Source organism: Pleurodeles waltl, chromosome 4_2, assembly GCF_031143425.1.
Source record: "Pleurodeles waltl isolate 20211129_DDA chromosome 4_2, aPleWal1.hap1.20221129, whole genome shotgun sequence".
Lineage (NCBI taxonomy): Eukaryota > Metazoa > Chordata > Amphibia > Caudata > Salamandridae > Pleurodeles > Pleurodeles waltl.
Window position 1 is genome coordinate 208,020,942 of NC_090443.1, and position 27,105 is coordinate 208,048,046.

Here is a 27,105-nt window from a genome sequence, read left to right on the forward strand (position 1 = left end):
AGGAGGGGTTGCCCAACCTGGCCTCAGACGGTCTCGGACGGGCCTGCCCTTGGCCCGGGCTTTGCCCGGGCACGGCCCGCATGGCGGGCCAACGCGGCGCGCTATGAGCGCCTGCGATCTGAAGTCCGGCCCCACAGCAACAAGGATCCCTGGGACAGCAAGTCCCTCCAGGTGTGGAACGGCACAACAACGTTGCAGGGCGACACAGCACGCTATGAGCTCCTGCGATCTGAAGTCCGGCCCCCACAGCAACAAGGATCCCTGGGACAGCAAGTCCCTCCAGGTGTGGTTACTGTTTATGTTCTCTTTATAATTTTATTGTTTTCACTCCTTCACACTAAACAATGTACTGATACATCACTGCAGGATCAGGTGACAGCTCATTCTCATTCAATCCTGCCCTATATCCAGCGTACCATGACATTAATCCTGTGTGACAGATTCCTGCCTCCTTTCTTTTTCTTCCGATTTCCTAGAGGTTAAAGTTGCAAGCCTTAATGTCCGAGGTCTCAATAACACAACTAAACGCACTGCTGTCCTGTCACTCCTAGAATGCTCTGGTCGCGACATTTGGCTCCTTCAGGAAACGCATCTCCTCTCCAAAGATGAATGTAGGATGAAAATCAGCTAGTTCCCGCACCAGTATTGTTCCTTAGGCCCTGTGAAGAAGGGGGACGTGGCTATCTTACTCTCAAAGGGATTCAGGGGCAAAGGTCTGACCAAGATGGCTGAAATCAAAGGGCGCCATCTTGCTTTACAGCTACAACTCGGCAATTTTCACTTCATCCTTGTGTCCATTTACACACCCATTGAGCACCAGGAGACATTTAATGAGAGTGCTCTCTCCTTAGTACTACAATCCCCAGAAGCTGCTGTACTGTTGGGAAAGGACCTGAACCTAGTCATGAACAGAGACTTAGATCACTCTGGCCAACAATGTGTTCAGATCGGTACCTTTTCGTCAGGGGGTCTTTAATGGCTGGCTGACAGTGGCCTAGGGGATATCTGGCACCTTTTCCATCCCAACACTCACAATTACATATACTACTTTGCAGCACACAAAACCAATGCATGCATCTATAATTTCCTGGTGTCCCCTGCAGTACAGGCCCTTGTTCAGGAGGTCTATATTGATCCCCAGGCCTTGTCAGACCATGCAGCCCTCTCCGTGGTCCTCTGGGTGGATGCACGTCAGCAGCGGCCCTCTCACTGGAGGCTCAGAGATAGCTTACTTCCGTCTCAAACCACTATGGAGACGGTACAGGAGGTGATAGCCGACTTCCTCTGAAATAACGACATCGAAGAGACAACACGGGCCACTCTATGCGAAGCTGGTGGTCAGAGGGGAACTCATCGCCATCTCAGCGGCGGATAACCAACGCCGCAAGGACAAAAGTGCAAATCTGGTATGGAAAGTGATGGAGTTAGAGGCCATACATAAACGGCCCGGGCCCCAAGAGAGTAGAGGGAGGTAGAAAAAGCACCTTTGCTCCTCAAGCACATAAACCTTGATAGGGCAGATTATGAGATGGCAAAGCTAAAAAATATTTTTTACCTGGGAAGTAATCGCTGTGGCCATATGCTTGCCCAATATGCACTAACACGGGCTCGGAAGTACACAGAAACGCTCCCATGGCAGCTGAATTCCACATCTTTTACAGTATGCTATACAAAGTCACTGACACTCCTCTCTCTGACCTTCCCAGGAATTTTGGGGAGTCTCTGGTTTCTTTCCTTGCTGCCCTACAACTCCAAGAATCTGAAGAAACCCATTCGGATTGAGGAGGGGATCTTGGCCATTACCTGTCTGAACCGGATGAAGTCCCCTTAGCCCGTCCACATTACACTCCAGTTTTATAGAGTTTTTTGCCAAGATCTAACCCCATTGCTTACTCATCTTTTCAACTCTTTCGCCGACACTGGGTCCATTACTGACAATGCTAGAAGCATCCATCTCAGTCATTCCAAAGCCTGGCAAAGACCCCGCCTTGTGTGGGTCCTACAGGCCTATCTCACTCCTGAACATTGGCGCCAAACTCTTTACTAGCATTCTGGCACACTGCCTCAACCCCCCCCCCCATGCTGGACTGGTCAATCCTGACCAAGCAGACTTCATACCCAACTGAAAAAAACAAACGTATTCTCCATTTAATGGACAACACTAGCAGCTCTCACAAGGCTTCTACTCTTCTCTCCATGGATGCTGAGAAGGAGTTTGAGAGGGTTCATTAGCCCCATCTATTTGATGCGCTGTAACAATTCAGCCTCGGGGCAAGATTCCAACACTGGATCCGCAGTTTCTACAGCACCCCTAGGACATCAGTGAGAGGCCCCAGCATGTTGTGCAAACCCTTCCCCATCCAGAAAGGCACCTGGCAGGAATCCCCTCTCCTCTTTGCCCTGTATATGGAGCCTTTTGCCTAAAGAATTAGGGACAGCCCGGCTATCATGAGCATCCCCTGTATGCACATAACATGATCCTTGCCCTCACTGCTCCAGAAACATCGCTGTCGGCCCTAGTGATAAAGCTTCACTCTATTGGGGAGGTATCCGGGTTCAAAGTAATCATGCAGAAAACCCAGGTCCTGAATTTATTGCCGACACAATCCCAGGAGAACTGCCTCTGCTCCTTATTCCCTTTCAAGTGGACTGGGGAGTATATACCCTACCTCGGCATTAAGCTAGCCTGCTCAATGGCCAGAACAGCAACACTGAATTACACTGCCCTCACATCTCAGGTCCTGTCCAATTTGACCACTTAGCGCCACTTACAACTATCCTGGTTCGGCAGGATTGAAGCAAATAAAGATGACAGTCCTCCCCTGGATCCTCTACATCTATCAGGATTCCACAGACTCCACCCAAACACCTGCTTTGCTCTCTGCATTTTGGGGTCAACAGGTTAATCTGGGATGGGAAGAAAGCACGTCCCCAGAGACACCTACTCTACCGCACAACAAGTGAGGGAGGGCTCGTAATACCCATGGTGACTCACTACTACCAAGTCTCCCAATTACACTTTATGGCTGAATGGAGTCGACCTGCCTCAGAGAAACACTGGTGCTTTATGGACCAGGATATGTCAGAAGCCTTGGCATGAAGACTCAACTCTTCCCCAGTGACCGGTTCCGTGTTTACGGTTTGGAGGCGGTGGCGACGAGGGCCAAATTGAACTCTTTCCCTTCTCCCATGACCCCAATTCTGGCTAACCCGACTTTATGCCAGTAATGCACCCCAAACACTTCTGACTGTGGCAGCAAGGCGTCTGCAAGCAGATAGGCTGCCATTTCGACACTCTGAGGATAACCCTGTTCAACCAACTATAAGCCTATTACGATTTAGAGGAGGCGGACCAGAATACTTGCATGTGAGACACTGGATGCTTAATCCTAACATTACAGTATACTAGAGGTGGAGCAACCCCTCACACCTTTTGAAAAATGAGCCTTCCTGTAAAAGACAGAAAGTCATCTCATCATGGAGATCGACGCTCTACTAGGTGGGACGCACCACCAGAGAAAACAGCAGGGCAGAGGAGGTGGGAGGCAGAGATAGGCATTGCACTCTCTATTAAAGATTGGGAGGGCATCTACCTCTGGGCCCGTCACACTGATCATAATATGGCTAGCACAGAGCCTACTGGTACCTCACGCCAGCTCGGATCCACCCATGGAACCAGAGTTGTTCCGAACGCTGTTGGAGGGGGTGTATTGGATCAGGCACTTTGATACGCCTTATCTGGCATTACTCAAAATTAGTCCGCTATTGGGGGCATATCCTGGATGACAAAGATAAGGCCTTCAACACCACAATACCATGATTCCCAGCCTACACTATCATTGGGCTTCCCAACCCATTAACTTATCCCCTGCACTACTGGAGAGGGGGACAAATGGCATTGGCCGTGGGGGCTGCTCACCAAGTCATTCTCGCAGCATGGGGTTCAGACAGGGTCCCTGATTATACAGTGTGGCTCCATAAACTCTGGTATACTTTGGGGATGGAGAATATCTCCCTCGCAGTTGCCCACGACAACGCTTCATACCCTGACCTGCGGACACCATTCAATACTATTCTAGCTTCCGAATTTAATGAGTTGACATGCTCAACGTATCTCAAAATGCTGCATTTGCTCCCCCCCAATCGCACCACCTGCAGACCTATCCACACTCTAACTTTGCTTTGCCAACACGGTCACTCTTGAACGGCTTCACACCATTCCACAGTAGTCATAGATCACCATAACTGTGTCTTCAGAAGGGGATGGGGGGGGTGGGGGGTGGGAGGGTGTTCTATGGGCTGTTTGTGTTATTACACTTTTGAAAATACCTTAAGAATCACTTCTGGCCCCAGGGTTGTAGGCAGAAGGCTGTGTAAATGTCTGATTTCAACTGATCATTATGACACTGCTGGCCCCTGGGTTAAAGGCGAATAGCTGTGTATTCTACATGTTTTGCTATAGCTACAAAATAAACAAAACTGATCCATAATGTTTAACCCCTTGGGTGCCTGGGACGAGGTAGTTACGTCCTCGGCCATGGCGCTCAGGTGCCGAGGACATAACCACCTCGTCCTGCACCTGGCCCATGGGGGGGGAGCGCTAGGGTTTGGTGGGTGTCCCTAGATGGCTTCTGAGCTCAGGACCAAAAATGCAGGTATCCTCCACCACCCCAACAAAAACAAGTAGTTTTGTATTTGATAATTTTGATGTGTCCACGTAGTGTTTTGGGGCATTTTCCTGTCGCTAGCACTAGGCCTACCCACACAAGTGAGGTAACATTTTTATCGAGAGACCTAGAGGAATGCTGGATAGAAGGAAGTTTGTGGCTCCCCTCAGATTCCAGAACTTTGCAGCACCGAAATGTGAAGAAAAAGTATTTTTTGCCAATTTTTGAGGTTTGCTAAAGATTCTACGAAACAGAACCTGGTGAAAGTGCCACAATTTAACCCATCCTGGATTCCCCTAGATGTCTAGTCTTGAAAAATGCACTGGTTTTGGTAGGTTTCCCTAGCTACTGGCTGAGCTAGAGGCCAAACCCCACAGCTAGGCACTTTCCAAAAAACACGTCAGATTTCAATGTAAAATGTGATGTGTCCATGTTGCGTTTCCTGGGATGGGCACTAGGCCTACCCACACAAGTGAGGTACTGTTTTTATGTGAAGACTTGGGGGAACACAGAACAGCAGAACAAGTGTTATTGCCCCTTGTGTTCCTCTACATTTCTTCCTTCCAAATGGAAGACAGAGCGTAAAAAAATACCTCTATTTGAGAAATGCCCTATAACTTACATGCTAGTATGGGGTCCCCGGAATTCAGAGATGTGCAAATAACCATTGTTTCACAACACCTTATCTTGTGCCCATTTTGGAAATACAAAGGTTTCCATGATGCCTATTTTTCACTCTTTATATTTCACCAAATTAATTGCTGTATTCCCGTAAACAATGAATACCCATAGCAAGGTGCAGCTCCTTTATTGGCTCTGGGTACCTAGGGTTCTTGATGAACCCACAAGCCCTATATATCCCTGCAACAAGAAGAGTCCAGCAGACGTAACGGTATAGTGCTTTGAAAAATCTGCCATAGCTGGAAAGAGTTATAAAAAAAAACGTGGCCAGAAATGCTCTTTTTCTTTTTATTTATTTATTTATTTATTCAGTTATGAAGATAAACATATAAAGAGAGCCTGATGAACTAAATAGCAAAATTAATACATACATAGTCCCATACAGTATACAAATACCCAATGCTTATCTCAAGCAACCAATCAGAATCGCAGGGGAGTTATCCCCATCTCAAACAAGACTCGTCAGGGTATAGCATCAGCATTAGGAGAGTTAATGCATTGGTAAGCATAAATCCAGGGACAAGCTCAAGAGAAGCTCACATTCTTAGGGCTGAACCGATTCACAACCAACAGAGGGAGAAAGAAAAAGGACGGGCAGAGGGGATACGCAGGAGTGCAGTGCAATCATCCATTTACGCATTTCAGCCATGACGTACGAGAGTAGCAACTGAAATCAGAACTGTCAAGCATGTGTCCGAAGGTGATTCGCAACTACAGCCTCACAGAGAGGACTCCAAGAAGGAGCGCAGAGGAGCCCAGATATCTCACAACCGGGAACCCTCAGGGACCAACTCCCAGAAGATCATTAATTGCTCTTGACAAAATGAGGCGTCACGCAACCAGACAGACCCACGAGGAGACCTACTGCGCCCACAGCACATCGCAACCCTGCACTTAGCCAGCAGCATCAGCAGGCCCACTAGTCTCCTATGAGCCGGCGGAACCTCCTTGACCAATCCAAGAAGTGCCAGCTTAGGGGAAAATGGCAGATCCAGGCCAGTCATCTCCTCAATCACATGCATTACCTCCGACCAAAAGGTATGAACTCCCCCACAGTACCACGCAAGATGTAAAAAGTCAGCATTGGGGCGCAACACCTTTCACAATACGCATCCGTGCACAGACCCATAGTGTACAAACCTCGAGGGGTGTAATATAATCTATGCAGGAATTTGAAATGAATAAGCCGCAGCCTGTAGTTAGGTGACAGAACTCTCATATGCGCACAGCATTTCTTCCACAAGTCTTCAGAAATGGCCTCACCAATATCAGCCTCCAATTTAGCTTTAGCTGACACTGCGATTCCACTCTGCTGACCTTGTAAACAGTTATATAACTTGGTAATGAGTTTGCGCGCAGACCGCGCACAACAAAGCACCTCCATTGCCTGACATACCAATGGAGTCGTAGGGAGGCCGGAGAAGCGTGCACGGAGCATCGCGCAGACACGCAATACGTACAACCGATGCAACGCATTATCACATCCATCCACAAGCGCCACCTCCGGGGAGATCAACCGCCCCTCCACAAACCAGTCACCCAGTTCAGTTAAACTCGAGTCACGTAGGAAATCGTGTAGTCCACTTCGCGAAACATCCTCTCATCTGCAACAGCCGACAACGAGGGAGCGAAGGGCTCGCGTGCGCCATCACAGGGCAGTAGGGCAGTCCAAGCCCTAGCAGTACATGCCAAAGTATCCACAGGACGCAACCAGGGCCGGGAGGGGTTCCCGAAAACCTGCGACAGGCCGTCCAACCACACCACATCGCTTTCAGGTGCGAGATTCGGTAAATAACGAACAGGGCGCAGCCAATAATACGCAAAATGGGCCTTGGCACAGTAATAATAGAGCTCCAAGTCGGGAGCAGCACGGCTGCCCAACTCAAAGGGTAATGTCAACTTCTCCCAGGCAATTCTAGGCTGCCCAAACCAACCGTATCAGAGCAGAACGAAGGTGCCGCAAAAAGCTTGCACTAAGAATGAGAGGAAGATTCACAAACAGGTATAGGAATTTAGGTAGCACTACCATTTTAGCAATAGCAATGCGTCCTATAAGCGACAGCGGCAGTGAACGCCACACCTCAACCCTATCTTCCAGCCACGAGATTGCATTGCCATAGTTGGCCAACCAGAGTGTCTCCACGACATGACTCAGCCACACTCCTAAATAGCGTACTGGACAATCCGTCCACCCAATCGGATACCGGGAGGGAAATCTCACCGACCCCGCAGAAAGGTGCATCACTACCGACTTGGACCAATTAATCACAATGTCAGAGAAAGCGCTGAATCACACGATCTCTTCAAGCAGAACATCAAGATTTTTTCGCGGCTCGCAAATATACAGCACAATGTCATCTGCATACATTGAGATCAGTATGGGCCGCTGCCGGAACGGCAGCCCTCTTATGTTATGATGCTGTCTCAGGCACGCCGCGAGCGGCTCCATCGCAATTGCATAAAGCAACGGAGATAAAGGGCACCCCTGGCGAGTCCCTCGAGCCACCCGAAAGGGGCCAGAGATGCTTCCATTTAATGGCAATCTAGAGGTGGGTTCCGAATAAAGCAAACGGATCAATTGCACAAAACGCACGCTCAGACCCACTCTGGCAAGCAGCGCAAACATGTACTTCCATGCCAGCGAGTCAAAAGCTTTAGTGCCGTCTAGAAACACTGCAGCCACATCCTCCTCGGCTTCAATTGAGCCTGCGACTGCAAAGTACGTATACAAATTATGAGACGTAGACCGGCCCGGCAAAAACCCAGACTGATCCGGGAGCACCAGCTTCGGCAACAGTGGCTGCAGCCGCACCGCTATCATCTTGGACGAGATTTTACTATCTATATTAATCACAGAGAGCGGGTGATACGAATCACAGCAATGCAGATCCTTACCAGGCTTATGAATCGTGGCGATCAGGGCCTCACGAAGGGAGGCAGGGAGAACTCCAGTCTACATAGCCTCCGCATAAACCTCCAAAAGTTGAGGAGCAAGAATATCAGAGTATTCCTTGTAGAACGCAGGAGTCAGTCCATCCAAGCCGGGGGACTTATTATCGCCAGGCAGGCTGCGAATTGCCGATTTAACCTCCTCAACTGAGAAGAGAGCATCGAAATAAGAGCGATGAGCATCATCAAACCAGAGTAAGCTAATCTCAGAGAAGTAAACCTGTGCTGCCTCGTCATCCAGCTCAGAAGACTCAGCATACAGATCCACAAAAAATGTGGTAAAAACCTTCATGACCCCATCTATCCCCACCACGCGCTCACCCTCCGCACTGTCTATTTCAGTAATATCATTACTAGCCCAAGGCTTGCTTAACATGTTCGCCAGCGTGCGCCCAGCCCTCTCACCCTCCCCATAGCGTCTTACCCTGGCAAACTTCCCCAAAAAACAAATCTCCCGCAGGGAGGCCTCCTCGTACAGAGATACAGCACTCCGTAGTGCCGCAAGAGTAGCGCCAGACCAGTCTGCCACCATACGCCTCTCCAGATCCGCTATCTGAGCCTCTAAATCAGCGTCCGTAATATACCATGTTGCTTCGAGAGGCATACCCCATGAATGACCACCTTAAAAGCCTCCCATAATGTTCCGGCCGAAGTCACGGACCCGCTATTTTCAGCAAAATAATGAGTAATGGCCTTACGGACCTCCACACGAAACGCCCCATCCCGAAGCACCCCATGCGGCAGACGCCACATGTGTGCACGCCCGGGCCCACCAGGCACCGCCAGCACCAGCTTAACCGCCGAGTGGTCCGATAACATGCGCGCCATATGTTCCACAGACTGAGTCCAGAGCTCCACGTCCCTCATACCCAGCCAACGGTCGATGCCGGACCAGCTATTGTGAGCCTAATTAACACAGATACCCTCTCTTTCGGCCCCATGCTTCACCCTCCATAGATCCACCAAGGCACCATCAGCCATCACAGACGACAGAGCCTTAGCAGCAGCAACGTGCTGCACCCTGGCCGGACTCTCACGATCCACCGCCGGATCCAAAATCACATTAAAATCCCAACCCCAGATCACAGCACCACTGCCCAGGGACTCGACCAAGGGCCAGACTTCACGGAAAAATTCAGGGTCATCAGTGTTTGGACCACAGACCGAGACGAGTCTGCAAGGTCTATCTAGCACTCAACAAGACATATCTGCCATTAGGATCTGCTATTACTTTCTGGGTGCGCCAATGCAGCCCCTTACGCAGCAGAATCGCTACTCCCCTTGCATAGCGTGTGAACACCGCACCGTGGAATTCTCCAATCCAGCCAGCCTTCAGCAGATTCAACGTAGCAGCCACCAAATGAGTCTCCTGTAACATACATATATCAATTTCCTGGCGCTTTACATAAGCCGCACCTTTCGCCCATCATTCAAGCCACGCCCGTTCCAGGTGAGACAACGAACCAATGTCACCTCCCCCAGCGCCATTGCATCGTCCAAGCCAGGGCACCACACAACCACAATATCCTGCCAAGCCTGCAGCCCGCATTCAAGCAGAGGAAGCGAATAAAAGAGAACAGAAGAAGAAGAAAAGACCAGAACAAGCCCACCCCCACCGACCCCCCAAACGGGTCAAAGCAGGGAACCCACCCCCCTGAAACGGCTTAAGATTAGGACTCATCCAAGGGGCGAAAGCCAAGCCGTCCATCCCACCACCCCGAACGGGACAGGGGGAGGGAGGCGGAAGGGCCTAGAATCAACTAGACATTGGAGCGGCCAATAGAACATATATCACAGTAATGGTGCAGCCCAGCAGCAATGCAGAGGCAACCCAAACCACCAGCCCCCAAATCGATTCAATCAGTGTCACTTAAAGCTGCCTGCTCAGCTCCAGGGGCTTCCGGGTCAGCAGCCGCAGACTTCTTAGGTATCATTTTGGCAAATTTAGCTGCCAGTTTCGGGTCTGTAAAGAAATGCAGCTTGCCCCTGTGCTGTACTCTCAGTTTTGCAGGATAAATAAGGGAGAATCTAGCATCCGTCTGACCGAGCGTACATTTAATCATCAGGAAGGCTTTACGTGCAGCCTGCACACTGGGGGTGTGGTCCGGAAAAATGTTCAATTCAGAGTTCTTGTAGATCACCGGGCGTGGCTCCCTGGCCAGCCGGAGGACAGTGTCCCTGTCACGATAATTCAACAACCGGACAATGATGGGGCGCGGCGGAGTACCAGGCGGGGGCTAAGGCCCCAGAGACCTATGAGCCCTCTCCACCACCAGCATCCAGGATAGCTCACCAGGGAACAGCTCAGAAAGCATGTGCTCCACAAAGTCCTCCATCCTACCCATGTCCCTAGACTCCGGGAGACCAACGATTCTAAAGTTATTGCGATGTGAACGTGCCTCCAAATCCTCATTTTTATAACGTATGACCTCCAGCACGCGTTCCATACGCAATAATTGCTCCAGTTCGCCCTGCCGTTGATCCTTCAACTCCTAGGTGCGCGTCCCCAACTGATCAAACCGGGAGTCGTGATCATCCACCCTTGCCTTAATTCTATCCAGCTGCTCAGTCAGATGGTCAAGCTTAGCGTTATTACCAGCAAGGCTATTCTTAAGGTCCAGGAACATGGCCTTAACCGAGCTGTCCGAGGCCCCCTCCTCCACAGGCACATCCCCCAGCTGAGAGGCCGAAATGCCACCCCTCTTCTTTCCACCCTCAAAGGAGAGCTTCGCCTGCTTCTGCATTGTCTTTCCCATTCTCCACAACTGCCAGGGCACAGCAAAAGGGGACTCCCCGCTGACAGATCAAAAAAAACAACTGGCCCCCGAAATCCTCACAATGAAAGGAGCACCAAATCTCTAGGGGAGCCGCGAGGCACAGCCCGCCAAAGCATAAAGTCACTGCGCCTGTTCCGGTCGGGCCGATCAGAGCCCCAACCCGCAGGCAGCAGCCAGTAATCACCCAAGCGACACCTTTGCCGGGGCACCCTCCGGGAGCAGCCCGGCGTCCAACAGGCAGGGGGCCACCTCCGCCACCTCCTCCAAACAGCCGCGCCGCGCAGCCCACCACGGAGCAGCCAACGAGCAGGAAAAGCCATTGTCCTCAAATGACCCCCCCCCCCCCCACACTGCCCCGTGGGCACCACAGATGGTCCCCCTGGTCCGAACCGACTGGCGGGCGCGGCCCAGAACGTACCTCCACGCCGCAACAATCACATTGGGCCGCCAGCCAGAGAGGAAGACCTGCACCAGGAGCTCCTCACCTCCTCCAGTACCCAGCCAGCAGTCCTTCACAGCGTGCCCAGGCCAGAGCTATGGCCAGGAGTCCCATCCCCAGCCAGAGCCCCCCTCGTAAACGAGGAACACTCCAAAGGCCGGTCCGAGGCCTCCTTCCTCTACCCAGCCCCACTGGCCCGCCAGCGCCGCGCCGCAGATAGGCCCTACGTCCCAAGGGGCAGAGAGGCCGCGGTCTGATCCGACCGCTCAAGCCGCCAGGCCCGCCTCCGGGCGGGCGGTAAATCCAGCAGCAATACGGCCCCCGCGCAGCCCGTTGCGGGAACCACCAACAGCACACTGATCTCGGAGAGGCCACCCGAGGAAAAATAAGTTGGGATGGCCGCTCCGAGAGGAAAAATGAGCGGATTAGGCCCTAAGCCCAGCAGAGCCTCACGATGTGACGGCCATCTTGCTGGCAGGCTTAGCCACGTCCCCCAGAATGAAAATGTCACTTACCCAGTGTACATCTGTTCGTGGCATCAGTCGCTGTAGATTCGCATGTTTTGCATAGCTCGCCATCTGGTGTTGGGCCGGAGTGTTACAAATTGTTTTTCTTCGAAGAAGTCTTTCGAGTCACGGGACCGAGTGACTCCTCCTTTTGTCTCCATTGCGCATGGGCGTCGACTCCATCTTCGATTGTTTTTTTTCCGCCATCGGGTTCGGACGTGTTCCTGTCGCTCCGAGTTTCGGAACGGAAAGATAGCTAATTTCGGAAGATTTTCGTCGGTATTGTTGCGTTCGGGATCGGCGTAGTTAGATTCAACACCGCGTCTAAGATCGAAGAGCTCCGGTGCCCTTCGGGGTAATTTTTTCGATCCCCCGTCGGGGCCTGGTCGGCCCGACCGCATGCTGAAGAACGCCGATGGAACGGACCCAGTTCCGTTTCTGTCCCAAATGCCACAATAAATACCCCTATACAGACCAACACTTGGTCTGCAACCTGTGCCTGTCACCTGAGCACAGTGAAGACACCTGCGAGGCCTGTCGTGCGTTCCGGTCCCGAAAAACACTCCGAGACCGTCGAGCCAGAAGACTTCAGATGGCGTCCGCGCCGACAGCCCACCGGGAGTTCGAGGAACAAGAAGAGGAGGGAACCTTTTCGATCCAAGAATTGGACTCCGAAGGATTCCACGATACACAAACCGTGAGTAAGACGTCGAAAACCACTCAGAAGAAGATTTACAAGGCCCAGGGGACGCCACTGCCACCAGGCCATGGCTCGACCCATAAATTCGGTGACCGACCGTCGGCACCGAAAAAGGCCCAAACAGTGCCGAGATCGTCCGACTCCGGTCGAGACACCGGCACGCAGCCTTCTCGGGACCGAGAAAGTGCTGGAGACAAGCATCGACACCGAGATACCGGTGTAGACACGGCTCGACGCCGAGACAGCGGCACCGAAGAAGATCGACGCCGAGAGGTTTCGGCCCCGAAAAAGAAAAAAGTCACCTCGGAGCCGAAAAAAGATGCAGACAGGGTTTCGGTGCCAAAACAAACTGCAACCGACCCAGTTTCAGGCTCTTATACAGAAGAGCACTCGCTAACCTCCCAAATGCAAAAGCATAGGTTTGAGGAAGAGCTACACTCAACTGATGTAGACCATACGCAAAAGCGTATTTTCATACAGCAGGGGACAGGAAAAATAAGCACCCTTCCCCCTATTAGAAGAAAGAGAAGATTGGAGTTCCAAACTGAACAAACACCACAAACAAAAGTGGTGAAAAAAGTTACCCCACCACCCTCTCCTCCACCTGTGATTAACGTCTCACCAGCACAAACTCCATCACATTCCCCAGCTCACACCACCATGAGCCAGGGTGACCAAGATCAAGACGCATGGGACTTATACGACGCCCCAGTGTCAGATAACAGTCCGGAGGCATACCCTACGAAGCCATCTCCACCAGAGGACAGCACTGCGTATTCTCAAGTGGTGGCTAAAGCAGCACAATTTCACAATGTAAGCCTCCACTCAGAACAGGTCGAGGATGACTTTTTATTCAACACACTCTCCTCCACCCACAGCTCCTACCAAAGCCTGCCTATGCTCCCTGGTATGCTCCGGCACGCAAAGGAAATCTTTAAGGAGCCGGTCAAAAGTAGGGCAATCACACCAAGAGTGGAAAAAAAGTATAAGGCGCCTCCTACAGACCCGGCTTTCATCACTACACAGCTGCCACCAGACTCTGTCGTTGTAGGAGCAGCTAGGAAAAGGGCCAACTCCCACACATCTGGAGATGCACCACCCCCAGATAAAGAGAGCCGCAAGTTCGATGCAGCTGGTAAGAGAGTCGCAGCACAAGCTGCAAACCAGTGGCGCATCGCTAACTCCCAGGCACTACTTGCGCGCTATGACAGAGCCCATTGGGATGAGATGCAACATCTCATTGACCATCTGCCCAAGGACCTACAAAATAGGGCAAAACAAGTGGTTGAGGAGGGACAGACCATTTCCAACAACCAAATCCGCTCCTCCATGGACGCTGCAGATACAGCTGCATGGACAATTAATACATCTGTAACTATCAGAAGGCATGCATGGCTCCGAACGTCTGGATTTAAACCAGAGATTCAGCAAGCAGTTCTCAATATGCCTTTTAACGAAAAAGAACTGTTCGGTCCAGAAGTGGACACAGCGATTGAGAAACTCAAAAAAGACACGGACACTGCTAAAGCCATGGGCGCACTCTACTCCCCGCAGAGCAGAGGGAATTACAGCACATTCCGTAAAACACCCTTTAGAGGGGGGTTTCGGGGTCAGAGCACACAAGCCAGCACCTCACAGGCAACACCGTCCAGTTACCAGGGACAGTACAGAGGAGGTTTTCGGGGACAATATAGAGGAGGGCAATTCCCTAGGAATAGAGGAAAATTTAAAAGCCCCAAAACCCCTACTACTAAGCAGTGACTCACATGTCACTCACCCCCTCCACACAACACCAGTGGGGGGAAGAATAAGTCATTATTACAAAGCATGGGAGAAAATCACTACAGACACTTGGGTTCTAGCAATTATCCAACATGGTTATTGCATAGAATTTCTACAATTCCCTCCAAACATACCACAAAAAGCACAACATTTGACAAAACATCATTCCAATCTCCTGGAGATAGAAGTGCAGGCACTATTGCAAAAGAATGCAATCGAATTAGTGCCAAACACACAAATAAACACAGGAGTTTACTCACTGTACTTTCTGATACCAAAGAAGGACAAAACGCTGAGACCAATCCTAGACCTCAGAATAGTGAACACATTCATCAAATCAGACCACTTTCACATGGTCACACTACAAGAAGTATTACCATTGCTAAAACTACACGACTACATGACAACTTTAGACCTCAAGGACGCGTATTTCCATATACCAATACACCCATCGCACAGGAAATACCTAAGGTTTGTATTCAAAGGAATACATTACCAATTCAAGGTACTGCCTTTCGGATTAACAACCTCACCAAGAGTCTTTACCAAATGTCTAGCAGTAGTCGCTGCACACATCAGAAGGCAGCAAATACATGTGTTCCCATATCTAGACGACTGGCTAATCAAGGCCCATTCGTTAATAGAGTGCTCAAATCACACAAATCAGATCATACAAACCCTCTTCAAACTAGGGTTCACCGTCAACTTCACGAAATGCAACATTCTGCCGTGCAAAGTACAACAATACCTAGGAGCCATAATAGACACAACAAAAGGAGTAGCCACTCCAAGTCCCCAAAGAATTCAAAATTTCAACACCATCATACAACGCATGTATCCAACACAAAAGATACAAGCAAAGATGATATTACAACTCCTAGGCATGATGTCTTCATGCATAGCCATTGTCCCAAACGCAAGACTGCACATGAGGCCCTTACAACAGTGCCTAGCATCACAGTGGTCTCAAGCACAGGGTCATCTTCTAGATCTGGTGTTAATAGACCGCCAAACTTACCTCTCGCTTCTGTGGTGGAACAACATAAATTTAAACAAAGGGCGGCCTTTCCAAGACCCAGTGCCACAATACGTAATAACAACAGATGCTTCCATGACAGGGTGGGGAGCACACCTCGATCAACACAGCATACAAGGACAATGGAACGTACATCAAACAAAACTGCATATAAATCACCTAGAACTTATAGCAGTTTTTCAAGCACTAAAAGCTTTCCAACCAATAATAGTTCACAAATACATTCTCGTCAAGACAGACAACATGACAACAATGTATTATCTAAACAAGCAAGGGGGGACGCACTCCACGCAGTTAAGCCTGCTAGCACAAAAAATTGGGCGTTGGGCAATTCACAACCAAATTCGCCTAATAGCACAATTTATACCAGGGATCCAAAATCAACTCGCAGACAATCTCTCTCGAGATCACCAACAGGTCCACGAATGGGAAATTCACCCCCAAATTCTGAACACCTATTTCAAACTCTGGGGAACACCTCAAATAGACTTGTTTGCGACGAAGGAGAACGCAAAATGCCAAAACTTCGCATCCAGATACCCACACAAACAGTCCCAAGGCAATGCCCTATGGATGAACTGGTCAGGGATATTTGCTTACGCTTTTCCTCCTCTCCCTCTCCTTCCTTACCTGGTAAACAAACTCAGTCAAAACAAACTCAAACTCATATTAATAGCTCCAACTTGGGCAAGGCAACCCTGGTACACAACGCTGCTAGACCTATCAGTAGTACCCTACATCAAATTGCCCAACAGGACAGATCTGTTGACACAACACAACCAAAAGATCAGACACTCAGATCCAGCATCGCTGAATCTAGCAATCTGGCTCCTGAAATCCTAGAATTCGGGCACTTACAACTTACCCAAGAATGTATGGAAGTCATAAAGCAAGCCAGAAGGCCATCCACCAGGCACTGCTATGCAAGTAAATGGAAGAGGTTTGTTTGCTACTGCCATATTAATCAAATACAACCATTACACACAACTCCAGAACATGTAGTGGGTTACTTGCTTCACTTACAAAAATCTAACCTGGCTTTCTCTTCCATTAAAATACACCTTGCAGCAATATCTGCATACCTGCAGACTACCTATTCAACTTCCCTATATAAGATACCAGTCATTAAAGCATTCATGGAGGGCCTTAGGAGAATTATACCACCAAGAACACCACCTGTTCCTTCATGGAACCTAAATGTTGTCCTAACTAGACTTATGGGTCCACCTTTTGAACCCATACACTCCTGCGAAATACAGTTCCTAACCTGGAAGGTTGCATTTCTCATCGCCATTACTTCCCTAAGAAGAGTAAGCTTTTCTTTATTTTAGCTGTTACTTTCTGTAGGGAAACCTTGAAGGATCTACACAAATGACCCCTTGCTGAATTCAGAATTTTGTCTGCTTTTCAGAAATGTTTAGCTGTCCGGTATTCAGCATTGGTTTCATATCCATTTCTGGCACTAACTGGAAGGAGGCTGAAAGCACAAAAAATAGTAAAAATTTAGTTTGTTCCAGTAAAATGGCAAAATTGTGTGGAAAAATTTGGTTTTCTAATTCAAGTCTGCCTTTTCCTGAAAGCTGGGAAGATAGTGATTTTAGTACCGCAAACCCTTTGTTGATGCCATTTTCAAAGGAAAAACCACAAGCTTTCTTCTGCAGCCCTTTTTCCATTAAAAAAATAAATAAAAATTTTGCAGTATTTTGCTGCATTGCACCCGAGAGGGAAAAGGCCTGACAGCAAAGGGGTTAATACACCAATTTTAGAATTTTCATGTACAGCATATTTGTTTTATTATTCTTAAGACTTGTAAAAGGTCTGTTTGGTTGAAAGGGGAGTGTTGTGTTTCAGTTGTGCTCACAAGGGTTCTATGCTGAAACGTTCGTGAGCAAAACTCCCAAAAATGGTTATGTGGGGAGTTGGTTGCAGCAGGCTAAGAAGGAGGCTGTGCTGTTCGTGCTCTCTCGCATCTTTATGACATTTGTCTTCAAATAAATTGTACACCGAGTACTTACCTATCTACTTTGTTTTTCATCAGAATCTCTTATTAAACTTAACATAAATTAGAGGTGGAACATGCATTACATGTAAAACGCTGAAGTGTAATGTAAACTACAGTAACAGCTGAAATGCAAAAAAAACAGACACCCAAACTCTTACTCAGGTCTATAGAATCAAACAACTTACAGTCTCTTCTTATCGACTACTCGTTTGACACGGATTGCTCTTTGTTCCGAGTACAATTTACAAACTCCTGTTAAAGAAAGACAAACTGTAAGAACACAGTAAACTGAAACTGTTGATTGTTACAATTTTCTACTGTTCTAGTGACGGCAGGAAAGAAGGAACGAGGCTGCTGAGAACAGGAGAGGAGACAGTCTTGGACTAGTAAGGCCAGAGCAAGCATAAATGCAACTTTATTTGACTCCTGTGCCACTTATTTCTGAGCCAACGGGCACATTACCCAGAAAGAGGAAGATAGAAAGAGGAAGATAGAAAGGGGGGAGGAAAAAGCCAGCACTGGGCACTTCTTTCTAAATCAAAAATTATCTTAAATAGTTTAAACGTCCTGAATGTGTATGGGGCACATAGGTGTATCTCAGGCAAAAATATTAGGAGGATGAGAGTCTGAGATTTCTCAACAAACAATGTGGTGGACCCAACTACACCATGAGTGGTGGTCTTGGGCAGGTAGGGGATATGGATGGGTTTTCACCACACTGCCAACCCTACCAATTTAATTAGTAGGCTACAGCTTTTAATCCAGATCTACCACTTAGCACTTTGTCCAACATTAAGGCTTTTAGGCATTCAGTCACCTGTGTGATTAGACAAAATGTTAAGGGACTTGAGGTCTAAGTTCTTGTGGTAGGCTGACTGGCACTGGGCTACAAGCACAGCTACACCGCTCTTGAACTCTTGTTACTTCTGTGGGTGATTGATACACAGGAGGAAGGGCACAAGGAACAATGGAACTCAGGTAGTGACATTGACCCTTGGTCCTGATTATGAGTAGGGTGGAGCAGAATTACAGTATGGAATCATGATTGAACCTGTGGTCTCGTGCTAGATTTTACCATTTATAGTTATAATGGACCAAATTTTGGATCTGGCAATTCCAACTGATAAAACTGCTTGAAATCTCTGCTGCGACAGGAGCCAGGCCTCAGAACCCATCCATGCCATACCTTTTTCTAAAGCACAGAGAATTGTGTGTGGAATTCCACATGGTAATGCTGTTATCTCCACAGCAAACGTAGGTCCATCCAACTGGAATTTCCACCTAGAATTCTGTGCAACTTGTAATCAAGGCCCTAGTAGTAATCTAGAGTGGCAGTAAGCAGTGCTGGCCTGAAAGACAAAAGCCTCCCTGGCAAAAATGTTTATGCCAGCATCATATTACGCTGAAAACGCTTGAATTTACCCAGAGGGACTCGAGTGGTTGTCCCCAAAGAAAATTCTGGATCAACAGAGACAGATCGTTTTTTTTTTTAATCTAAAATATATATTTAAAATGGATTGGGTAAAAAGCCATAGATTTAATGGCCCTTTTGAACTAATCAAATATTCCAACTCTGTCAAAGTACACATGACGAATGATTCTTCTTAGTAGCAAATCACCTATGAGACTATGACAAAATTCTGCACCTAACACAAAACACTTGGTGCACAGGCACAGAAGAAACATGTTCTATTAATAAATTGACCCCACTGGTAGGACACAAAATGAAAACTCCCCTGCCAAGAGAAAAATATCAATCTGCTCGGTGCCCAGGTTGCTTACTGATTTCACAGACACATTGGCCCAGTGTGCAAACAGTTCCCCTGGCTCCTCTTGCGCGCGCGCACACAGACAGACAGACAGACAGACAGACAGACAGACAGACAGACAGACAGACAGACAGACAGACAGACAGACACACACACACACACACACACACACACACACACACACACACACACACACACACACACACACACACACACACACACTCGCTCACACTTAAAGTTCAAACAGTCCAGGATGCAGAGATCTTGAAGGCTCAGGATTTAGAGCAGTTGCTTAGGTTACAGAGGTTGGACAGGTAATGATTTTAGACAACAGAGTTATCTCCGATTTATTTACAAAGTTATTCCACACATTCCATTAATCTTGAAGGCTAAAGGCTACAGCAGTGGAGCTATTCTTCCTTTATAGATATTGTGTAAGCTTAACAATTTGACATCAAAGCTCTCCATCAGGTTACATTGATCTTTCGGGACTATGATAGCAGAGTTGCCCCTAGGGTTTCAGGTTACAGATATCTTACAGACCCAAGCAGCAGATCTATCACTCAGTTTACACAATTTTCAAAACTCAGACATCGAACAGTAAGTATAGCACTCTGCTTACACAGATCTCACAGGCGTCGGCTTATTAAAGCAAATATAACTTCACCACAGCTAGCCCTGTCCAAAGTTCCAACAGATACATTTCTAGTTTAACAGAGCTATCCCACAGGTTACATGTATTTCACCATTAAGAGAAGAAGTATTCCCCATGTTACACAGATCTTACAGGATCAAGTCTGTAACAGAGTTATCTTTCAGAATTCAAATCTGTAAAATGTACACCGTAGGAGAAATATGTTCTCAATTCAAAATGATTGTCAAACAATACAGGCCCGAGCTATAGAGCAGAACTCAGAATAAGCTTTTAAAGGCAAAAATTCTCCTAATGAAAAAGATTTGCTTCAAAAGGCCCCAAGAAAAGGCCATACAATAACAAGCATTGACAAAGCCAATAAGTCTCGCCTATGAAAGAGCTATTGGCTTTGCAAATGTGCTTTAGCCATGTTGTTCACCAGAGTGGGTGCTATTCAGCATGGTTAAAAGTCACTGGCATAGAGGAGAGTGGAATGGTGAAGAGTGGAGTAAAGTGTTGTGGAGTAGAGTGGCAGAGAGTACGGTGAATTGGAGTGGCACAGTATGCAGTTGCGTAGAGTAGCATACACTGGAGTAGCATACAGTAGAGTGGACTGGTGTAGAGTGTTGCAGAGTATAGTGGCATTGAGTGCAGTGGCACTGAGTGCAGCGACACATAATGAGGCATTGTAGTGCATAGTAGAGTTTAGTGGCACAGAGTGTCGTGGCATAAAGTGGAGTGGCAGAGTGGAGTGGCAAGGAGTGATGCAGTGGGCACTGGCACAGAGTTGACTGGCATAGAGTGCAGTGGCATAGAGTTGAGTGGCATTGATTGCAGTAGCATAGAGTAGTGCAAAATAGAACAGCATAAAGTGGTGCACTGAAGTAGAGTGTGTTGGCATAGAGAGATGGCTTAGAGTGCAGTGTTGTAGAGTGGCGTAGAGTACAGCAGCATAGAGTGAAGTTGTGTAGAGCAGATTGGTGTGGCCTAGACTGGAGTGGTGTAGAGTGGAATGGCAAAGAGTGCAGTGGTATGGAGTAGAGTGGCGAAAAGTGCATTGGCACAGATTACAGCGGCACATAGCTTGGGGTGAAGTGGAATAGAGTCAAGAGGTGCAGAGTGGAGTAGTGTAAAGTGGAATGATGCAGAGTAGAGTGCAGTGGTGTGGAATGGTGCAGAGTAGAGTGGAGTATTCATGGTGTGGTAGCACACTGCCATCACAGACAGCACATTTTCAACTGAAATTACCATTGCATTTGCACAGACATGCATCTTTACTAATAAAACTATACAGTGTAAGGCGAAAAAGTGTGGAAATGGCATCACTTAGTTTAATGATTCATTTTGATCATATTAAAGTATTTGTTTCCATCACACTTCAGATTTTTTTTGTGTTTTGTGTTCATAATTCTGATATATTCTGAAATACTTTCACAGTTCATTTAAATGTCGTTTTGTGCTAGATAGAAAACTCTTCCTACTTCCAGTATCCAACAAGATTGTCACTTAAATCCTCTTACTTAGAAGGCAGAGAAAGAAAAGTAAACAAGTGCCCTTGGAAGACAGCGCCTGTCATTTGATTTCTGTCTTTAAATGCACACCAAATGTGATAAGATAGGAACAAGATTTAAAGGCCTGTTAACACAAAGTGAGTTCCTGGGAAGATACAAAAACCAAGGTTTAGGCAACAAGAGGGTCAAACTGACCTGGAGAAGCTAAAGCAAATAAAGCCAGCAAATGGGAATCCAGAAAGTAAGTTACAAACCACAAAGCCAATGGTCATCAAAGAGCGGAACTCCTAGGTCAACTTTCTGAAAGTCCCCTAGATGTCTGGCAAACCAGGAAGCTGCGCTGTCCGGTAGGCTGTAGCCTAAAAACGAATCTATGAACAAAATGTTTGTTTTATTGGGAGCTTTATTTAGCACAAACTAGCCCTGAGAGTATTAGAGCTCTTTACATGGGCAACAGTTACATTACACAAGGTCACATTCACTTTTTAGGCTTGGTGAGATTAAGTCATTTTCCCAGGATCACAGGATGTTGAGTCAACACTCAAACTCGGCCTCCCAGTTCCTAAGTTGGCAGTATATTTTAAAACTACTTGCAGCTGGACGAGAGAACATTATGTGTTTCACCTGGGTATAGTGGGATAAAAGCTACTCTCAGCTTGGCTCACTAGTTGCTTCTTCTTGCTCCACTCACACACTAATGACAGGTAGCAGGTGTTGGCGCATGGAGGTATTGGCAGGCATTGACAGAAGTTTGCATATACCGATATTGTCTTACACATGCATTGCTTCCTTCTAAACACATACATGATTTTACATTAGTGCAGCAGCATCTGCAATGTTGCCTGCACATGCCATGTGGTGCTAGCATGGCCTCACTGTCTGCGTGATCACTCACAAGGGGAACAGCCATTACAACGCGGTCAAAACCACGCATGACCATTACCACGCATATGCCTTTATCATGCATGCCTTTACAATAAATATACCTTTACCACGCATGCCTTTACAACAAATTTCATTGTACAGGCATGTATGGTAAAAGGTACATGCGTGGTAAAGGTTTTAAAGGTTAGTATTATAATTTTAATTATGTAAAGGCAAGAATTGTAAAGGTGAATGCATGGTAAAGGTTTTGCAGATATATATATATATATATATAAATATATATATATATATATAGACACATACACACAGAAACACGCATCTGATGTTTAGGGTTTAAGGTGGGTACTAGTTTTTGTGTGGTAAGGACATATTTAGGGTTTACGGTGGGTATAGGTTTTTGGGTGGTAAGGGCATTTTTAGGTTTTCCGATAGGTATGGGTTTTTGGGGGGGGGGTGGGGTAACCATTTTTTAAGGTTTAGGGTGGGTATGGGATTTAGGGTGGTAAAGTTTTTTTTAGGCTTTAGGATGGGTATGGGTTTTTGGTCAGTAAGGAAATTTTTAGGTTTTAGGGTGGGTATGGGTTTTTGGGTGGTAAGTTTTTTTTTTAGGTTTAGGGTAAGTATGGGTTTGTGGGTGGTAAGGGCATGTTTAGGATGGGTATGGGTTTTGGGTGGTAAGAGGTTTTTAGGGTGGATATGGGTATTTTTAGGTTTTAGGGTGGGTAGGCTTTTTTGGTGGCAAGGTGATTTTCTCTCTCTCTATATATATATATACATATTATATATATATATATATATATATATATATATATATATATATATATATATGGAAAATGTCACTTACCCAGTGTACATCTGTTCGTGGCATTAGTCGCTGCAGATTCACATGCTGTGCACATCCCGCCATCTGGTGTTGGGCTCGGAGTGTTACAAGTTGTTTTTCTTCGAAGAAGTCTTTTCGAGTCACGAGACCGAGGGACTCCTCCCATTTCGACTCCATTGCGCATGGGCGTCGACTCCATCTTAGATTGTTTTCCCCGCAGAGGGTGAGGTAGGAGTTGTGTATACTAGTAATAGTGCCCATGCAATGGAGTGAATACGTATGTACATAATGAAGTTTAAAGTAATATATTTACAAATGTTCAAGATCAACTTCTAAACGGCTACAGGCTGCCGGGGAGGCGGGTGGGCGCATGTGAATCTGCAGCGACTAATGCCACGAACAGATGTACACTGGGTAAGTGACATTTTCCGTTCTATGGCATGTGTAGCTGCAGATACACATGCTGTGCATCGACTAGTAAGCAGTGATCTCCCCAAAAGCGGTGGTTCAGCCTGTAGGAGTTGAAGTTGTTTGAAACAATGTTCGTAGTACAGCTTGACCTACTGTGGCCTGTTGTGCAGTTAACACATCTACACAGTAGTGTTTGGTAAATGTATGAGGCGTAGACCATGTTGCTGCCTTACATATTTCGGTCATTGGAATATTTCCTAGAAAGGCCATGGTAGCACCTTTCTTTCTGGTTGAGTGTGCCTTTGGTGTAATAGGCAGTTCTCTCTTTGCTTTAAGATAGCAGGTTTGAATACACTTAACTATCCATCTAGCAATGCCTTGTTTAGAAATTGGATTTCCTGTATGAGGTTTTTGGAAAGCAATAAATAATTGTTTTGTTTTTCGAATTAGTTTTGTTCTGTCAATGTAGTACATTAGCGCTCTTTTAATGTCTAATGTATGTAGTGCTCTTTCAGCTACAGAATCTGGCTGTGGGAAGAACACTGGTAATTCTACCGTTTGATTCAAGTGGAACGGTGAGATAACTTTTGGTAAAAATTTTGGATTTGTCCGTAGAACTACTTTATTCTTGTGTATTTGAATAAATAGTTCTTGTATGGTAAATGCTTGAATTTCACCCACCCTTCTTAGAGATGTGATGGCAATCAAAAATGCAACTTTCCACGTTAAGTATTGCATTTCACAAGAGTGCATGGGCTCAAAAGGCGGACCCATGAGTCGTGTTAAGACAATGTTGAGGTTCCATGAAGGAACTGGTAGTGTTCCTGGTGGTATAATTCTCTTTAGGCCTTCCATGAACGCTTTTATGACTGGTATCCTAAATAATGAAGTTGAGTGCGTAATTTGCAGGTAAGCTGAAATTGCAGTAAGATGTATCTTTATGGAAGAGAAGGCTAGTTTTGACTTTTGCAAATGTAGTAAGTATCCTACTATATCTTTTGCAGATGCGTGTAAGGGTTGAATTTGATTATTATGGCAGTAATAAACAAATCTTTTCCACTTATTTGCATAGCAGTGTCTAGTGGTAGGCTTTCTAGCTTGTCTTATGACCGCCATACATTCTTGTGTGAGGTCTAAGTGTCCGAATTCTAGGATTTCAGGAGCCAAATTGCTAGATTCAGCGATGCTGGATTTGGATGTCTGACCTGTTGTTTGTGTTGTGTTAACAGATCTGGTCTGTTCGGTAGTTTGACATGAGGTACTACTGAAAGGTCTAGTAGTGTTGTGTACCAAGGTTGTCTTGCCCATGTTGGTGCTATTAGTAAGAGTTTGAGTTTGTTTTGACTCAACTTGTTTACTAGATATGGAAGGAGTGGGAGAGGGGGAAAAGCGTACGCAAATATCCCTGACCAGTTTATCCATAGCGCATTGCCCTGAGACTGATGTTGTGGGTACCTGGATGCGAAGTTTTGGGATTTTGAGTTTTCCTTTGTTGCAAATAGATCTATTTGTGGTGTTCCCCAAATTTGGAAGTAAGTGTTCAGTATTTGGGGGTGAATCTCCCATTCGTGGATCTGTTGGTGATCCCGAGAGAGATTGTCTGCTAACTGATTCTGAATTCCTGGAATAAATTGTGCTATTAGGCGAATGTGGATGTGAATCGCCCAATGCCATATTTTCTGTGTTAGGAGACACAACTGTGTCGAGTGTGTCCCTCCCTGTTTGTTTAGGTAATACATTGTTGTCATGTTGTCTGTTTTGACAAGAATGTATTTGTGGGTTATTATGGGTTGAAATGCTTTCAGCGCTAGAAATACCGCTAACAGTTCTAAGTGATTTATGTGAAACTGTCTTTGCTGGATGTCCCATTGTCCTTGGATGCTGTGTTGATTGAGGTGTGCTCCCCACCCTGTCATGGAAGCATCTGTCGTTATCACGTATTGTGGCACTGGGTCTTGGAAAGGCCGCCCTTGGTTTAAATTTATACTGTTCCACCATTGAAGCGAGATGTATGTTTGGCGGTCTATCAATACCAGATCTAGAAGCTGACCCTGTGCTTGTGACCATTGTGATGCTAGGCACTGTTGTAAGGGCCGCATGTGCAGCCTTGCATTTGGGACAATGGCTATGCATGAAGACATCATGCCTAGTAGTTTCATTATCATTTTGACTTGTATCCTTTGTTTTGGATACATGGCCTGTATTACATTGTGAAATGTTTGAACTCTTTGTGGACTTGGAGTGGCAATCCCTTTTGCTGTGTTGATTGTTGCTCCTAAGTATTGCTGTGTTTGACACGGCAGAAGGTGTGACTTTGCGTAGTTGATTGAGAAACCTAGTTTGTGTAGGATTTCTATGACATATTTTGTGTGTTATGAACACCGTCTTAGCGTGTTGGTTTTGATTAACCAATCGTCCAGGTACGGGAACACATGTATTTGCTGCCTTCTGATATGTGCAGCTACTACTGCCAGGCATTTTGTAAAAACTCTTGGCGCAGTTGTTATTCCGAATGGCAACACTTTGAATTGGTAATGTATCCCTTGGAATACAAACCTTAGGTACTTTCTGTATGAAGGATGTATTGGTATATGGAAATATGCATCCTTTAGGTCTAGTGTTGTCGTGTAGTCTTGTTGTTTGAGCAGTGGGATTACGTCTTGTAAAGTAACCATGTGAAAGTGGTCTGATTTGATGTAGGTATTTAATGTTCTGAGATCTAGTATAGGTTTCAGACTCTTGTCTTTCTTGGGTATCAGAAAGTACAGTGAGTAAACTCCTGTGTTTAATTGTTGTATTGGTACTAATTCTATTGCTTCTTTCTGTAGCAATGCCTGAACTTCTAGTCCTAGAAGATCTATATGTTGTTTTGACATACTGTGTGTTTTCGGTGGGACGTTTGGAGGGAATTTGAGAAATTCTATGCAATAACCATGCTGGATAATTGCTAAGGCCCAAGTGTCTGTTGTTATTTCCTCCCAATGTGTGTAATACTTGGTTAGTCTCCCCCCCACAGGTGTTATGTGTTGGGGATTTGGGACCTTGAAGTCACTGTTTGTTTGGAGGAGTTTTGGGACTTTGGAACTTTCCTCTATTTCTTTGAAATTGTCCTCCTCTATATTGTCCCCGAAAACCTCCCCGCTGATACTGGCTCTGGTAAGTGGTCTTTTTTTGTGAGGTTGTGGCTTCTGTGGTCTGCCCTCGAAACCCCCCTCGAAATTGTGTCTTTCGAAATGTGCCTCTGCTCTGCGGGGAGTAGAGTGCGCCCATGACTTTGGCCGTGTCAGTGTCTTTCTTAAGTTTTTCTATTGCAGTGTCCACCTCCGGCCCAAACAACTGCGGTCCGTTGAATGGCATATTCAGCACAGCTTGCTTGATCTCTGGTTTTAATCCTGATGTACGCAGCCATGCATGTCTCCTTATTGTTACTGCTGTGTTGACAGTTCTAGCAGCTGTGTCTGCAGCATCCATTGCTGACCGTATCTGATTATTGGAGATACTCTGTCCCTCTTCTACCACTTGCTGCGCTCTTT

At 46.8% G+C, this 27,105-nt stretch overlaps 1 protein-coding gene across 2 annotated transcripts in view; it reads right to left on the reverse strand.

Annotated features, from left to right (window-relative positions):
• STX18 (syntaxin 18) overlaps positions 1 to 27,105 on the reverse strand; it is a 463,093-nt gene that overhangs the window by 357,796 nt on the left and 78,192 nt on the right. For both annotated transcript variants that reach the window (XM_069231086.1, XM_069231085.1), the window contains exon 5: positions 17,725 to 17,791. In XM_069231086.1, the coding sequence (XP_069087187.1) occupies positions 17,725 to 17,791 (67 nt within the window). The remainder of the gene's footprint in view (positions 1 to 17,724; positions 17,792 to 27,105) is intronic.